Consider the following 17,344-nt stretch of genomic DNA (forward strand, 5'->3'; position numbering starts at 1 on the left):
AGTGCATTGAGAAACCATGTTAGAGCATCAGTTTACATGGCATTTAAATATTAATGAACTTATTTGCATGGTCAGACCGGGGAATAAGTGATCGTGCAGAGGCGTTTTCTGCATCGGGTCGGCACATGCGATCGTCGCTAAAGCTGTCTCTCCTGTGCCCTTTCTCTCCTTTGTATGTGACTCATTTCAGCTTCACCCCCCCCCCCTCCATTTTTCTGTCTCCACCCCTTCCCCTATGCTCTGGCATTTCTCTTCTTTCCTTCCTTCCCACTCAACCCTATGGCCTGGCATCTCTCTCCTTTCCTTTTCTTCTCTCTCTCCCTCCCCCTCCTCTCCTTCCTTTCCCTCTGGTCTGGCATCTATCTCCTTAGTTTTTCTTCCCTCCTCCATGCCTTGGCATTTTTCTGCTCTCCTCTTCTATCTCCCCCCTCCCCTCCATTATCTGGCATTTTCTCTCCTTCCTTTTTCTCCCTCCCTCCTTCCTTACCCTTTGTCTGGCATCTATCTTCTTCCTTTCCCTCCCCTCCATGGTCTGGTATCTCCTTTCTATCCCCTCCCTCCCATGGTCTTGGCATCTCTCTTTCTTCTCCTCTCCCTTCTTGGTCTTCTACCTCCTTCCCTCTTTCTCTCCAATTGGGTGCAGCAGCATTTCTCCCCCCCCCCCAGACTGCCTGGTGAGGTAAGGTCAGCTTCCCTCCCTTCTACTCCCTCGCTGCCCTCTTGCCCACTACCCATATGCGAACTGAACCCAGGCCGCGGGGCTTTAATACTGTGCACACTGGCTTCCCTGCTCCTCCAAAAGACATATTAATAGTATCCAGTACTAAATAAGAAACCGACACGGACATACTAAGACACATAATGATAAAAAGGGGAAAAGTTACATTTTAGATGTTCCTGTTTCGTAGAGGCAGGGAAGCCAGCGTGTGCAGTGTTAGAGCCCCACGGCCTAGATTCTGTTCGCTTGCAGGCGAAAGGGCAGCGAGGGAGTGGAAGGGAGTGAAACTGACCTTACCAAGTAGTCGGGGGCCCCCATGCCCTGTTTGCTCCCCCCCCTAACACCAGCTCTGGGGCTCCCCTGATATTTTCGGGCCCTAAGCACGTGCCTACTGGGTCTACCCTTTAATCTGGCCCTGCTTAGGGCCAAAGTGGCAAGGTCAGGTTCTGGAGTTAAATAAACATATTGTTGGTCTGTTTCCCATTTTCCTGCCTGCAATTTTTTGAAGATCATTGACTCTCGCTGTGTTTTCTGGGGTTCCCTCAGGACGGGTTTGGGAATTACTGGCTTAGGCACTCACCATGAATATTCAGTGGCACATCCGGTTAAGGACCAGTGAATATTTACGGTTAGCCCTGGACAAGCATTTAAATAACTTTGAATCTTGGGTATTTACATACCACTGTCCTGGAAAACTAATCGGAACACGTTGCAAGCCATAATACAATATTTACCCCATGATATCTCCCTTCTGTATAGCCAAAGCTACATATATTGTATACACACAGCAGTTCTGAACATAATCGCATTATTTAGCTTTCAAAATAATGCTTGAAACTCAGTGAGCCATCGTTAGATTTCAGGAGTGCAATTGTTATCATTCTGACTTGCTTAGGACGACGCAAAGCAAGAAGTCGGTGACCAAACTCGCTAGCAGCTGGACACATGACCTTTGCAACAGCGAAACAGAATGTGCACTTAAGATAAACCCGTCTTCACAGGTCAACCTCGTGGCAATTAGATGCAGCATTCTCATTATGCCTGAGAAGCATAAAGCACACGGGGACTTGGGGAGCATTATTCCTCACAGAGGCAAAAGCGCTAGTAATAATTTCTCCATCAGTGCTGAAGCTGAATCGGTGATGTGATTTTTATCAGCCTTTGATACATTCCTTTATTGATTTAGAAAGAAGCAGCAGCAAAAGCACAAATGTTAAATCTTGGCAATCATCCGGATGAGGCTCCTGCAGAGATGTTAATTTACTGCTTGCTACAAATATTACACTATGAAAATCAGAAATCAACAATTAAATCATTCAATGCATCTTTTTTTTTTTTATCATCTAGGTGTCCAATATTCGCAAAAGCCTTCTGTCCTCTTAGTCAACTTAAAATAATGTTTGATTTTAATTATTTGGAGTGTATTCAGTCGTCAAAAAAAAAAATCAGGGAAAGAGGGAAGGTAAGGGTTAACATATATAAGAAATGGTTCCAAAACACTGCCCAGGGCTGAGCACTGTGACACTCGGTGCCTCACTGCAGTTTGAAATTATGTTTCCACTTTGTAAAGGCAGAGAGGTGGCTTTTCTCTCATAGGAACCAAGGCCATCAATTATGACCCACGTAAATTCAGAAAGCCCGGTTCTGTCAGCTTAAAAGAGCTACGTCTATAAAATAGAGGGACTTGTGAGCCTTATGCGGATGCACCATTGATGATAGTCATTGTAATCACACACACACTTTCAGATACAGCAGGGGAGAAGGATATATAATTTTTACAGTGATACATATACCTGCAGTGCTTGCATTTCTCCCTTGCAAAAAGGGAATGATATAAAACCTGCATATAGCATATCTCTGTACGTTATCTATCTGCATTAATGTTTGACGGTTATATAACACGCGTATAGAAGTAGGTGGGGGAGAAGAAAAAGCTGCTGCAAGATCTGTTTTGTTTTTTTTTTTTGCATGTACCGGGGTATGGTTCCTCCCGTCGCTTTCGTTTGATTCAGAGGCTTTTGGGGTGGGGGGGGAAGAGAGCTCCGTGAAGCTTTGATTTGCTCAGATGTTCTCCAGGCTCTGAGCGCCTGCGGAGCGAAGACCAGAGTCTCCCAGGCCGGGGGGGTGTGTCTTCCGCGGCGGAGGAGGTGGAGTGCGAAGAGCCGGCTATAAGGAGCTGTCCACCAGCACCGGTGCTGATTTTGGAAACGCGGCGTTCCGGGCGGCTGTTTCTTTAAGCGCGTCTGCCTGGAAGGATTTACTTGGGTGTTGAATGCTGTATCTAGGCGGTGCGCTGGGCGAACGGAAGAGACCTGGATCCCCGCTTGCCGTCCGGTTTCTATTTCGGTGCCAACACAATGGATTCCCTTTATGGTCCGTTCATTTCGACCTTGCTGCACTTGAGCCTGTGGCAACTGGGATTAACAGCTTCGCCCTGTAAGTGATATAACCGTGAAATATTCAGGCGCAGATCCTATGCGCGGGTTTTCTAGCGCTCCCGTTTCGCGCGGGGGAAATGCAAGTGGTGGGACGCTACCGTTGCAGGGAGACGACCTAATCCAAGCAAAGTTAGTCCTGTGTTGATTTGCCTTAGCCCATCCACATAGCTCAGTTGCTGGGCATTTCTTTATCTTCCATTCCAGTAGTTTAGCGTTGGGTTACAGTAGAAAACCGGTTTGCCTAACAATCTGAGCAAAGACCTGCGATTTTCTTAGCTTCCCACTGTAACATGGGGCGCTAATGCAACAGAAACTGGTGACAGGATTATCAAGATACGTTTACCATATGTGTTTCTAACAACGTGTGCATAGCACTTTGCATGCACCGGGTGATGCATCAAAGTATTTATCACTTTTTTTTTTTTTTTTTTTTTTAGTATAACTTATATTGCATAAAATTTCATGAATTCAGTATTTAACATTTAAATCCCAAGCATGTTTTGGACCCAAAGGTTGAATGAGATTTATTATTATTATTTTTAGGAGACGTGCATCATTATCCCAACTGTATTTCCTATTCTATACGCAGATTTCTTATGCAAAATAATAAATTAACAATTGAATAATGTACATCATGTTGAATGCCCTGGAAACTGAGCTTTAATAGAACGTCAGAAAGACATTTAATTTAATGGGCATTGAAGCTGGAATCAAATTTTTCAGTTTCAAAGTTGCTGTATAAATCTCATGAACGGTTCGAAAGAATGGCGTTCTTTTAAGAGCCGTTAGCCAAACACATAGATCTAACGTGAATATATTACTTTTCTTTACATTTTTTTTTTCAACATAATTATTTTAGGAGTAACTTTAAGAACTCGTGTTGTATAGATGATGATTTCTAGAGAAATATGTATCTTAAAGTTGGGGATAGGGTGTTGCATATGGTGATGCTAGCCGTGTTTCAAACTACAGTAATTGATTCTTATGATGCATGAGATGCCCTGTGTTACTTCTCTTTATGTAATAATTTGCATATTTGCATAATGGTTTATACTGCAATGAACATATGGTGGATTTGATCGTATGTTTTCAATATATTATATCATGCAAACCAACATGATATACATTTGCCCTACTTTGGAGCAAAATCAGTAGCAATGATGTTATTCACGTACCTTTACGTTGATCAAAAAAGTTTTGCATACTGTATATATTACTTTCATGCCTTATTTAAAACTGACAAGATACTAGCAGCATCTCCAATCCAACATGGTTTAGAGTTTGCCAAATACATCTTAGCGCTTAACTATTTCGTAAGGAAATGAAGCCCTATAATTCATTTTTCCAGATATTTTCTCTGTGTAACGACATTTAATTTATTTGTATAATTAAAAAAAAAAAACCAACCCAGAAAAAAAGGTGTGTTTGTTTTGTTTTGTTTTGTTTTATGCAAAGTGTGATCTGTTGTGTGAAGATACTGAGTGAACTGCTCAATAGATGTTGGTATCTCTCAGAACACTAGAGGTCAGTCTTGACCTATTGATAAGCCATGTAAAGGGGAGTGCGAAAAAAAAAAAAAAACCCTCTTATTCCAGAAATTGTGCTTTCATTACAAATATCAGGATTGATAATATTAAGAAAACAGCCCATTTATAATGCAAATGTCACGTGAAGAGTGCAGGAATCCTAAACAACTGACTTCTGTAAAACAAACATAACAGGACAAGTACATCCTTCTTGATGTTATTAAAATGAAAACACAGACGTTCTTAAGATGTGCAGGAAAGGGAGAAGGTTACTGATTGCCGCGATAGGTGCCACTATGCAAATTGACCTCTGTCTCTCGCTCTGTCATTGTCGTTTTATACCAGCATTTTTTTTCCAACTATAAAGCCTTCACTTAATAAATCGATGGATAAGAATGAAAATGTCTGAAAAGTCTAAAGAGCACTTTCTCATTAATTCGTATTTATCCATTTGTCTGTGAGTTATATTTGTATTGTGTACACCTATTGGTGGAAGACTTGCGGCATGATCATGTGAATTGTCTGCTACCGAGTAATCTGTAAATTCCCTGGTTCTTGGTTTCATGTATACTTTTTTTTTCTTCTTTAAATTTTGGGGAAAACTGTATGCTTTTATAAATATAGAAGTATGGCTAATCACTTATGCACACAAAAAAAGACGTTCATCTTTTCAATACGCTTTTATACCGGAATTCATTGATGCGCATTCAGTTTGAGGAACCAAGCGAACAGATTTCCGTAGACTTACTCAGATGCAAGAACGCAAGGCAAAATAGGTGCTCCTTGCCACTTTTAGAGGATACCCTTCTAGGTCACAGCTATGGATAACTGATGGAGTTGCATTTGGGATCTTGCCAGACTGCAGATGGTCAGAGCAAATGTAGCAAAAGCGTTAGTCTCCTACCTTCAGTAATTATAGTGTACACTGACTTTGACTTTCAAAACCATGAACCCCTGACCCCCCCCCCCCCCCCAACATTGCTAGTAGCTAGGTGTTCTGCAATCCGTGGTTTATAATCTATGGAGGATAATTCACCTCCTTGTTGAAGTAGTAGAGATGGATTGTTGTCGCCAAGGGCAGAGTGATTGTTCCCAAAATTTAACTCCCTTGCCCTCCAATTGTTTCAATCAAAAAGTGTCCTCTTCCAAAAACAGATGTGTTTCCTGCTGCCGAAGTTACAGCTGCAAGCTGTAGATAAATATGCCTGAATCTTGATATCCTGCAAAAGTTTAGACAGTTGCTTCCCTTCAGTGCCGTATTGACATCGGTACTTAAAATGCATTTGATGCCCTCTAGTAAATCCAGTCTTGAGGAGGCATCAACTGCTTTTGCGAGTGCTTTAGCTTTCTTTTGTTGTATTAATAAGAAAACCGATGGGGGAGAAAAACAACAACAAACCTTCCTGAGTTGAAACTTTTAACATATCAAACGTAGCTTTTTTTTTTTTTCTTTTTAGTTGCATTATTCATGGTTTTTCCAATGATGTTGGAACTTAATTGTGTAAAATCAATAATTAAAACATTTGTTAATTGGAGAATGAATGAGGAAATCAGAATGTTCAATCTATATTAAAATAGGTGTTTTATTAAATACATATTTTAAACAATTCCAAATTCTAAGAAAACTATCTTGTAGACTATTAAATCTAACTGTTGAATTTTGCAAAAGGCCAAGAACAGCTTTTTTGATGTGGGCTGTGTAGACCGGCATGTTTTGTTTTATTTATTCTTATTCATTGCATATTAATTCTCAGCTTTATTTGCTCAGTTTGGCTGCTAGAATAATTCCAGTGAACTGTTCCTACTTCTGTCCCCAGATATACAGTACATCAGACTTAGCATTGTTCTGTTTTGTTTTGCTTTTTAATGTTGGAATATAATGGTTAGTTCATCACTATGCATCACTTTAGAATTGCGGAACCAGATAATTTAAACTTGTGAGATAAAAGGCTATAAAAAGAATAATCTCCTCAAGAATAAAATGACCTTGTTTATTCTCTCCCTTTTTTGTCTCTCAATACTTCATTCTCTTGTCTTTCTGCCACTAATTCTGTCACTCATTTTCATTTTTTTTTTCTTCCATGCATTGTTTCTTTTTAAATATAATCTCTCTCTCTCATTTTTTCATCCTGCCATCAACTCAGCTTGGTTTTTTTCCCCTCATCTTTATCTCGATGGCTAAATAACATTTAACTTGGTTTCTTGACCTGCAACATCTCAATTATAACATCCACTGTCACTGTTCAAATGTAAAATCATCCATGGATAGATTCATTTCTTCCTTTTCTGTGCTATTTGGGCATGGGTTGTATAGGTAACAGATTGCCCTTGTTTTTGCCATGTTAATTGACCATAGTAATAATAATTAGAATGCATAATCAATGATGGTTGGGTAGTCAATTTCAGTTAACTTCAAAACCAAGCCCAAGAATTGAAATGAAGCTTAGATTAATATAGCTGCCTTTTAGATTTGTCACTGTGGGATATAGAAGAACAAAAGTCACTCTGCTTTGATTAGGAAAAGTCCAAGTAAAACTCAAAACAGCCTTGATTTAAAATCCTGTACTGAATTATCAGCAAAAATTTTTTTAAAAATGCTATTCTTCATATTCTTACTTTTCTAGCTAGGATCATGTTTGTTAGGAAAGGAAAGGGAAAAGATTTGATGTACAGGAAATATTTTTTTCACTCAGAAAATAGTTAAGCTCTGTAACGCGTTGCTAGAGGTTGTGGTAAAAGTGGATAGCATAGCTGGTTTTAAGAAAAGTTTGGACAAATTCCTGGAGGAAAAATCCATATTCTGTTATTAAAGACATGCTTGCCCTGGATCGGTAGCATGGAATGTTGCTACTCCTTGGGGTTCTAGAATCTTGTTACTCTCTGGGATTCCGGAATCTTCCTATCTTGATATTCTGTATGGAATGTTTCTACTCTTTGGGATTCTAGAATCTTGTTACTTTCTGGGATTCCGGAATCTTGCTATTCTTTGAGATTCTGTATGGAATGTTACTACTCTTTGGGGTTCTAGAATCTTGTTACTCTCTGGGATTCCAGAATCTTGCTTTTCTTTGAGATTCTGTATGGAATGTTGCTATTCTTTGGGGTTCTAGAATCTTGTTACTCTCTGGGATTCCGGAATCTTCCTATCTTGATATTCTGTATGGAATGTTGCTATTCTTTGGGGTTCTAGAATCTTGTTACTCTCTGGGATTCCGGAATCTTCCTATCTTGATATTCTGTATGGAATGTTGCTATTCTTTGGGGTTCTAGAATCTTGTTACTCTCTGGGATTCTGGAATCTTGCTATTCTTTGACATTCTGTTTGGAATATTGCCATTCTTTGGGTTTTGGTCAGGTACTAATGGAGGAGATAGCCAGGTTGCCTTCTGCAGTCTGAATATTAGCCTCAGTATTCTATAATTTAGATGTGTGAGTACCATACCATACAATTTCTTATATCGCACAAATTCCTACAAAGATTTACCTTGGTTTACGATAAGATTTTTTTTTTTTTTTAAAAAGGGAGTGGGGAAGAGACACAATCAACTGCAAGGACAATCAATTTATTGGAACATCATACCACAGGATTTTTATGTCTACCTCATTTTATGTATATAGGTAAACCAAGAAAAGGACTTCCTTATTGTATAACCATCCTACCAGAATGACATGTGGCATAGAGCAAATTGGGTCTAAAATGGATGTTTCCAAAGGACTTGAAGAATATATGAAAAGGCCTCCCATAGGCTAATTTAAGTTTGTCTATCTTCCATATTAGCTGTTCCCATATAGAACCAAATAAGCTACTATCTTTTTCTAAACAGTAGATTTACTTGCAGTAAGAGACAGGCATATCATAAACGTGGGCAATCAGATCACAGGACCTCTTATAATTTCCATATTATTTCAGGTCCACATCCTGACTCCAAATTTTAATCACCTACGCCTGTCCCATCCCACCTACCTGTAAAAAAACTACAGAACTGCATCTGCAGGTGTGCGCTTTATGAGCTGTATCATCGAAATACAGTCAAACCTCAGTTTACGAGTGCACCGGTTTGCGAGTGTTTTGGAAGACGAGCAAAACATTTGTAAAATCAGCACCTCGGAAACTGAGCTTGACTCGATTTACGAGCGCCCCCCCCCCCCCCCACGATCTGGCATCCCCCTGGCTCGCATCACTCCCTCTCCCCCCCCCCCCACAATCCTACATCCTCTGCCAAGCACCCAAATAACATCCCTTATCCCGATTTGGCACCAGCACCAATGCACAGGATATGCTGGTACTCGAAGATCCTCCCTCTGGGCTGGGCTGGACTGCGCATGCTCAAGGCCTTCTGGTCTCGCTCTCTCCAAGATTCTCGGAGATCTCTGATGTGGTTTTATTAAGGCAATGTTGGCCTCCAGGGTATGGATGACAATTATGAAAACGTAGGATTGTGTGTTTTTTATAGGCTTTCTTTAGATTTTAGATTGCTTGATGTATGTGTGTGTGCTGAAGGTGAATGTCTTGTAGTACAGAATGATTATATGGTCTTATGTATGATGTATATTCCACCAGGAGTAATGAAGGAACATGGATTTCCATTTTTAGATTTTTTTAAATTTGAGTTGAATGTTGACTTCTCCAAATTATGCGTGATGGGGGACTTTAATATTCCTCTGTCACCTGAAGGGCTGAAGACAGGTAGTTTGGATTATGATCGCTTTCATATTTTCTCAGGTTAGAACTTGACTCGGTTATTAAAAGAGAAGGCCCACAAAGCTGGTAATGTCTTGGATTTGGGGGTTTTTTCTCTGATAAGTTATGTTCGATGCTGGTGGACAAGATGCATTATATTACCGTCCTTGGATGGATCATTCACTCATGCTATTCACTTTCCTGGACAATATGAAACACTCTCAGTCTAGGGATAAGGTGTGGGTGAGACCAAGGTTTGAAGTATCTATGCTTGCTGCATCTGGTTGCTGAAGTTATTATTAGTTGATGACAATAAGACAGTTTAGAATTATGGCAATCTTCTTTGGTTTCTGCTTTGAATGAGGTAGCTCCGGAGAAAGAAGTCTACATTACTCCAAATTATGGTTCATTAAATTGGAGAAATGAAGTTCCAAATTATGTTAAATGGGAATTGAGAAAATCAGAGAGGGTATGGAGGAAGTCAGGTGAATATGAAGATTATGGGGCTCATAATCGAAAGAGAAAAACGTCCAAAAACCGGCCTAAGTCGGCACTTGAACGAACATTTCTCAAAAACGTCCAAGCGCCGATAATAAAACTGGGTTTTGGACGTATTTAAAAATGACCTAGGCCTTCATAGTTGCGCTCAACATCCAAAGCTAAACGGGTGTTTCAGAAGGCATGCCGAGAGTGGGACGTGGGCCGGCTTAGACTTAGTTGTACAGCATGTATAACTGAAAGTTTAACAACAGAGCCTAGACGGAACTTGGACGTTGTGACTTAGACCATGTAAAACATGGTCTAAGTCACAAAAACCCACCTAAAGTCACCAGATAAGCACTGCAAACATATAACACAGACCCCCACCCCTAAAAAAATTTTATTCACAACTTTAAATTTCAGCCTCCAGACCATCATCACCTGGCCACCTGGCATAGGTAAGCCTAGTCGTCCAGCCCAGAGGCAGCTTAAGTCATCTTGGGGGTGGGTTAGGGACTCATAGCGAGGAGGACCCATGCCCATAAGCCCCTGTAATCACTGCATTGATACTTAAACATGTGCACTCCCCTTTACACCCCCAAAACCCTTTTTTTACTGGCATATAAGTGGCTCCTGCAGCCATAAGGGCTATTGGGGTGGTAGATAAGTGGGTCTAGGGGATTCTGGAGATGGTTTGGGGGGCTCACCATAACCTATAAGGAAGCTGTAGTGAGGAGAAACCATGCACCCTTTTTGTGAAGTTCAGAGCAGTGCCCTGTAAGGCACCCCACTATTTAGATGACATGTCTGGGTGTGCAGTCCATCACTTTGCAGACTCCTCCCACGTCCCACAGGGCTTGTTCTAGGTGTTTTGGACTTGGACAGAAAGTTGGATGGAAATGTGGTATAAAGATGGACGATTTAGCGGCTTGGACAATCAGATCGGCAGGACGTATAATTAGACAATTTTTGAAAGTCAAAAAAGTTGGATGTATCTTTCAAAGATGTATCTTAGGCTCTTTTTAACTTTGGATGACTTGCGAGATGGACGTAAACGGACTTAGACGTCCCTTTCGATTATGCCCCTCCACAAGTCCTATTGCATTAAGGTGTTGGAATACAAGTCCACATGTGAGACTGCAAAATAGATTTTTTTCAGGATCGAGTGGAAACTGCTCTAAATCAACTGAGAGAATTGTTCCAGACAGTATGATATTTAATTGAGGGCGGTAATGCGACTGGTAATGAGGTTAGTCTGAAAATTCTTTAGACTAAGACAAATCCGTTCAGTTTCCAAATGGTTAGAACCCAAATTGCTCAATATCTTGATCCATTCGCTGGTCATATCCAGAATTGACTACTGCAATGCTCTGGTCATAGGAATCCCTCAAAAAGAGATTAGATGGTTACAGCTTACATAGAAACATAGAAATAGACGGCAGATAAGGGCTATGGCCCATCCAGTCTGCCCACCCTAATGACCCTCCCCTACCTTTACCTTGTGAATAGATCCCACGTGTCGATCCCATTTGGCCTTAAAATCAGGCACGCTGCTGGCCTCAATCACCTGAAGTGGAAGACTATTCCAGCGATCAACCACCCTTTCAGTAAGAAAGAACTTCCTGGTGTCACCTCAAGAACTTCCTGGTGTCACCTCAAGAACTTCCTGGTGTCACCTTATTCAAAACGCTTCCATAAAACTTATTTGGAAGGTGAAGAAATTTGACCATGTTACCCCTCTTCTTGAAAAATCTCATTGTAGTACACCGAATAAACTATAAAATCTGCCTAATAACTTTTAAATCAATACTTCACAAAACCCCGGCCTTTGAGTGTGTCTTAATACCCTATACTCTCGCCTGATCACTCAGATCAAATAACCAACACTTGTTGGTCGTTCCTACTCTGAAATTTATCATAAGAACATAAGAACATAAGAAGTTGCCTCCACTGGGTCAGACCAGAGGTCCATCCTGCCCAGCGGTCCGCTCCCGCGGCGGCCCATCAGGTCCGCGACCTGTGAAGTGGTTTCTGACCATTTCTTTAACCTACCTCAAGTTCTATCTGTACCCCTCTATCCCCTTTTCCTTCAGGAACCTATCCAAACCCTCCTTGAACCTCTGTACAGATTTCTGGCCTATCACATCCTCCGGAAGCACGTTCCATGTGTCCACCACCCTCTGGGTAAAAAAGAACTTCCTAGCATTTGTTCTAAACCTATCCCCCTTCAATTTCTCCGAGTGGCCCCTAGTGTTTGTGGCTCCCCTCAGTTTGAAGAATCTGTCCCTATTCACTTTCTCTATGCCCTTTAGGATTTTGAAGGTTTCTATCATGTCCCCTCTAAGTCTCCTTTTCTCCAGGGAGAACAGCCCCAGCATTTTTAACCTGTCAGCGTATGAAAAATTTTCCATACCTTTTATCAGTTTAGTCGCTCTCCTCAACTATGGAATTCATTACCAGTACATATAAGGGAAGATCATCTTATCAACAGTTTCAAAAGCAAGTTAAAATGTTTTCTTTTTAAAGATGTGTTTAACTGCTAATTTTTCTCTCCTTTCTTAAAACATTAGTATCTTGTTAATATCAGCTAGACTGTTAGTGTTGTCATTCCCCTTCCTATCGTTCTTTCCCTTTTCGTCTTTTTTTTCCCCATCACACGTATTTCTACCCCATTTTCCCCTCTGGGTCTGTTCATGTTTATTGCTCAGGTTGTTCCCCTGAACTGCAAAATGTTTTTATATGTTTTTAGACTTGTACATCGCTTTGCATTACGATTTAGCGATTCATCAAACTTTTAATAAAACTTGAAAACTTGAAACTTGTATGCTGATGATTTGGTTGAAAAAAATTGATCAAGGTATTTCCTGAACAGATATTACAAGTGCTGATTCAGCTTTTGAATATTCAGTAATAGGGCTTCAATGGGAGTCATTTAGACAAGTGAATGAGGAAGAAGTGGCCTTTTTATCTGCCATCATGTTTCTATGTTTGTAAGTGAGAACGGCAATTTCAAGAATTTTGCCGACAAGGTTTTTGCATGATCCATGTAATACCAACATAATGCGTTCCTTGGCAATTCAGATTGTTGCTTTTGTCACAAAAGTTGTTAACAGATCTTTTTCTGAAGGACGTTTTCCTGAGAGCTGCAAACAATTAACTATTAAACCTATTCTGAAAAACAGAGGTTTAGATTTATCACAATTGGCTAGTTACCGACGTATCTTGATTGTGCCATTCTTTGGGAAAGTGCTGGAGAAGCTGGCGTTGCAACAACTGGACAGTTTTGTCCAGCTGGTAGGCTGTTTGGATGCCATGCAATCTGGTTTCAGAAAGGCTCACAGTGTAGAATTGTTGTTGACTTCAGTTATTGAGATCCTATGATCAAAATGTTTCATACTGTATTTTTTCTTTGGATGTTTCAGGAGCTTTCGACACAATGAATTTTAGACCTTTTGATATTGAAACTTTCTAATTTGGGATTGGGAGGTAAGGTCTATTCATGACAGTGGTGTACCCAGCATATGTGACACCTGGGACCCATCATTTTTTGACACCCCCCCTGTCTATATCAAAATTTGATTTTTAGTAACAATCCATATATCACACAAGAATGTACCTAGGAAAAGGCAGCATCTTAAACACTGCAGTGAGCACTAGAACACCAACACATACATTGTAAAACTAAACAAGACAGATCTCGCACAGTCAGTTGATCCTGCAGTCAATGCCAACTGAAAACTATGTTCTTTTCATACACACAGAACAGAGATACACCCTCACCCAATATGGAATAATCACAAACTAAAAATAGAAGTATGTAGACAAAAGTTAAACTGAACCGCCAAGAAACCAGACTCTGCATACAATGCAACACCACAACACCACAAAAACAGTAACACATGTCCTCTAATACTGTGCAAAATATAAAGACAGTAGATGTAAATTTGAAAAAACTGATACATATCAATCACCACTTTACAAATTAACAAATAAAAATAAAATAAATAATGAGAAATAAGAAAATACCATTTTATTGGACTAATCCATTTTTTAATTAGCTTTCAGAGGCCAAATCTTTCTTCAGAACAGTACAGTATACTTCTGTTATGGTATCCTGTCCTAAGGAAAGAGGTTTAGTCCAAAAAATTGCCTTATTTCCATTTCCTATTTATAAACTTTTATCAATACAGTTACAATACTACTTGATTCTAAGTAAAGCAACAAAAAAAAAATATTTCTACCTTTTGTCATTTCTGCTTTAATCATCTTCTCTTTGCTCTCTTCTTTCTATACAGCGTTTGTCCTCTCTCCCTTCCATGCAAGATCTGTCCTCTCTTTGCCCCTTCCACCCAGCTTCTGCCCTCTCTCTCTATCCCTTTCATCTACTGCTCACACTCTCTCTGCCCCTTCCATCTACTGTCCACCCTCTCTCTCTTCCATATGGCATCTTCCCTCTTTCTGTGTCCAGTCAATAAACTGTATATCTGGGGTCCCTTCTCTCCTTCGCACATGATTCATTTCAGCTTCACCCCCTCTCCATTTTTCTGCCTCCACCCCTCCCCTATGCTTTGGCATCTCTCTCTTTCTCTTTTCCTTCCTTCCTTCCCACTCCACACCATGACGTGGTATCTCTATCTCCTTCCCTTCCCCCCCATGCCATGGCATCTCTTCCTCCCCCTCCACGGTCTGCTATCTCCTTTCCTTTTTTCCTTTCCCTCCCTCCCTTGGACTTGGCATCTCTGGTTCTTCTCCCTTGTCTTCCTTCTCCCTCCTTCCCTCTCTCTCACCAATTGGGTGCTGCAGCAGCAGCATTTCTCTCTCCCCCCTTCCCTGTGCAGCAGCAGCATTTCTCCCCTCCCCTTGCCTGTGCAGCATTTCTCCCCCCTTGCCTGTGCAGTATTTCTACCCCCCCCCCTTTCCATGTGCAGCAGCAACATTTCTCTTCCCTGTCCAGCATGTCTGGCCGATTCCCCTGCTCAAAGCTGCGGGCGTCTACACCTCACGCGATCCGCGGCTGCGTCGGAAGCCTACTCTCTGATGTCATGACGTCAGAAGGAACGCTTCCGACGCAGCCACGGATTGCATGAGGAGCCGCGGCTTTGAGCAGGGGAGCCAGCCAGATGCTGAAAAACTGCCGGAGGGAGCACAATATAGGCCGCGGTCACCCCTCTTTATAGTTTACTGCCACTGGTGCTGGTTACGGAAAGCAGCAGTGGCAGAATAGGGAGGGTGGCCTGCTGTGCACCCCTTTGGGGCATGCACCCAGGGCGGACTGCCCCCCCTTGGTACGCCACTGATTCATGATTTTCTTCCTGTTTACAAGGACACTTATTTAGTGAGTGGCAGGGCCAGTTAGCATCTGTTATCAAAATCAGTGAGAAAAGGGGTGCCTCAAGGCTCTGCGTTGTCCTCATTGTTATTTAACATTTATATGACCAATTTGGGCAAAAAATATTTGATCTTTGGGATTAGATTATCGCTCATATGCAGATGATATCTTGTTCTTTTTCCCTACGATACAGAACATTCAAAAAGTTGAGTTAGATTTGAATAGCTATATGAATGAAGTGACTGTGTGGATGGATGAGCATGGTCTACAGTTGAATGTTGGGAAAACTTGAGATAATGGTTGTGGGAAATAGCGGTGATGTTTGCGCGCCTGAGAGTTTCTCGGTTATGGGAACACCGTTGGTGGTGAGGAATGAAATGTCAATTCTTGGTTTTTTGTCTTGATTCTGAAATCTCAATGGGGAAGCAGATTTCAAAAGTAGTTCAGAGAGGATATGCACAATTACATATCCTATATAGATTGAAACCGATGCTTCTACTGGGGGGATTTTCGTTCTGTGGTTCAGGCGTTGTTGTTAACTAGATCGGACTACTTCAACATGCTTTATGTTGGATTGACAAAATGGAGATGCAAACCTTTGCAGCTATTAATGAACTCAACTGCAAGATTGATTGTGGGTATTCCTAGGACTGAACACATGTTAATATGTAACTCGCCCTGGATAAGGGCGAGGGAGAAATAAACAAACAAACAAATAAACATTACTCCAGTGGATATGCTACAAGGTGTTGTTGGTAGTTCACCAAGTACTATATTCATCTGCTCCTTTATGTTTTTGAAATTTATGGGAGATTTACCGACCAATGAGAAAATTGAGATCCGAGGGAGGGATGCAGTTGGTGAGCTTGAAGGAAGATGAGGGTTCTTCTATATCTGGGAAAAAAAACTTTGGAACTCTCTTCCTGGAGATCACAAGAGCATGAAGGAAGATCGGGTGCCTACCGCCGTCTAACTTACAGCACGGTTTATAGAATCTGGGACTTAACCCCCCACCCACCCCTTTTATAAAATCATAGCGTGGTTTTTAGCACCGGCCTTGGGGGTAACTGCTCTGGCGCTCATAGAATTCCTATGCGCATCGCAGTTACTACTGCCTCGGCCGGTGTTAAAACCGCGCTACTGTTTTACAAAAGGGGGGAAGGGGTTAGTGTCTATTGTATCATAGCAAATCAATAAATCAGGTAATACTACTACTAGTATTTATTTTTATGGCGCTAAAAGGCGTACGCAGTGCTGTACGTTCTAACACAATAGACATTCTAAACATGTGCTAAAATACTAATTGCACTTTAATAAAAGAGGGCCTTAGAAAAACGATGACAAAGTCCATATGGACTATCCAGTCTGCCCGTGCATATAACTACAAAGCTCCACAATCCCTTCCTTCTACTATCGCTATTAATTATTTCTAGAGCGCTACTAGACATACGCAGCACGGTACAGAGTCGCACAGGAGACAGTCCCTGCTCAAAACAGACCAGACAGACAAACAGACTGTCAGGGTGGGGGATACAGTTAGGAGGAATGGTTAACATTTTCCTATTGTATGTCCCGGATGACAGGACATTCCAAAAAATGTCATTGCCATCGTATGTCCCATGGCATGGGACATACAGTACACCTTTTGCCTAACATTTGTCCCATCTATTGGGCCATTGTGTGTAAAATAGCCATAAATGATAACGGTGAATAATACAAAACTTTGCTAAAATAATTACGATTGGAACCAGCGTAACGTCAAATTTATTACGATAGGAAAAGGTTAATCTGCTGGCTGGGGTGGTGAGCAGGGGGCAGAGGGGAGTAGTGTTATGGACTGAAGGCTAAATCTGCTCTCAAATGAGGGAAGGGGCGTGGCGGACAAACTCAGGGAGTTTATTCCAGGCATACGGGGCAGCTAGACGAAAGGAATGAAGTCTGGAATTGGCAATGATCCTCTGCGCGCATCTCTTGCTTTCTTAACTTTAGATAGCGCTTATAATCTAAACAGACAAGACAGAGAAACAGGATGCCAGGGTGGGGGATACAGTTAGGGGGTCTGGTTAATTTTCTGGCTAGGGCGGTGAGCAGTGGGGAGTAGGGTTATGAATTGAAGGCTATATCAAAGAGGTGGATTTTCAGTCTACTTTTAAACAAGGGAAGGGGCATGAT

General features: G+C 41.3%; 1 protein-coding gene across 4 annotated transcripts in view; it reads left to right on the forward strand.

Annotated features, from left to right (window-relative positions):
* Positions 1-17,344, forward strand: part of CNTNAP5 (contactin associated protein family member 5) — an 885,931-nt gene that overhangs the window by 179,752 nt on the left and 688,835 nt on the right. For 2 of the 4 annotated variants that reach the window (XM_033947241.1, XM_033947243.1), the window contains exon 1: positions 2,978-3,154. The exons of the other annotated variants lie outside the window; for them this stretch is intronic. In XM_033947241.1, coding sequence (XP_033803132.1) covers positions 3,076-3,154 — 79 coding nt within the window. In that variant the 5' untranslated portion in view covers positions 2,978-3,075. Of the gene's footprint in view, positions 1-2,977; positions 3,155-17,344 lie in introns of those variants that run through there. 4 annotated transcript variants of the gene reach the window in all.

This window comes from Geotrypetes seraphini, chromosome 5 (assembly GCF_902459505.1).
Source record: "Geotrypetes seraphini chromosome 5, aGeoSer1.1, whole genome shotgun sequence".
NCBI classification, from domain to species: Eukaryota; Metazoa; Chordata; class Amphibia; order Gymnophiona; family Dermophiidae; genus Geotrypetes; species Geotrypetes seraphini.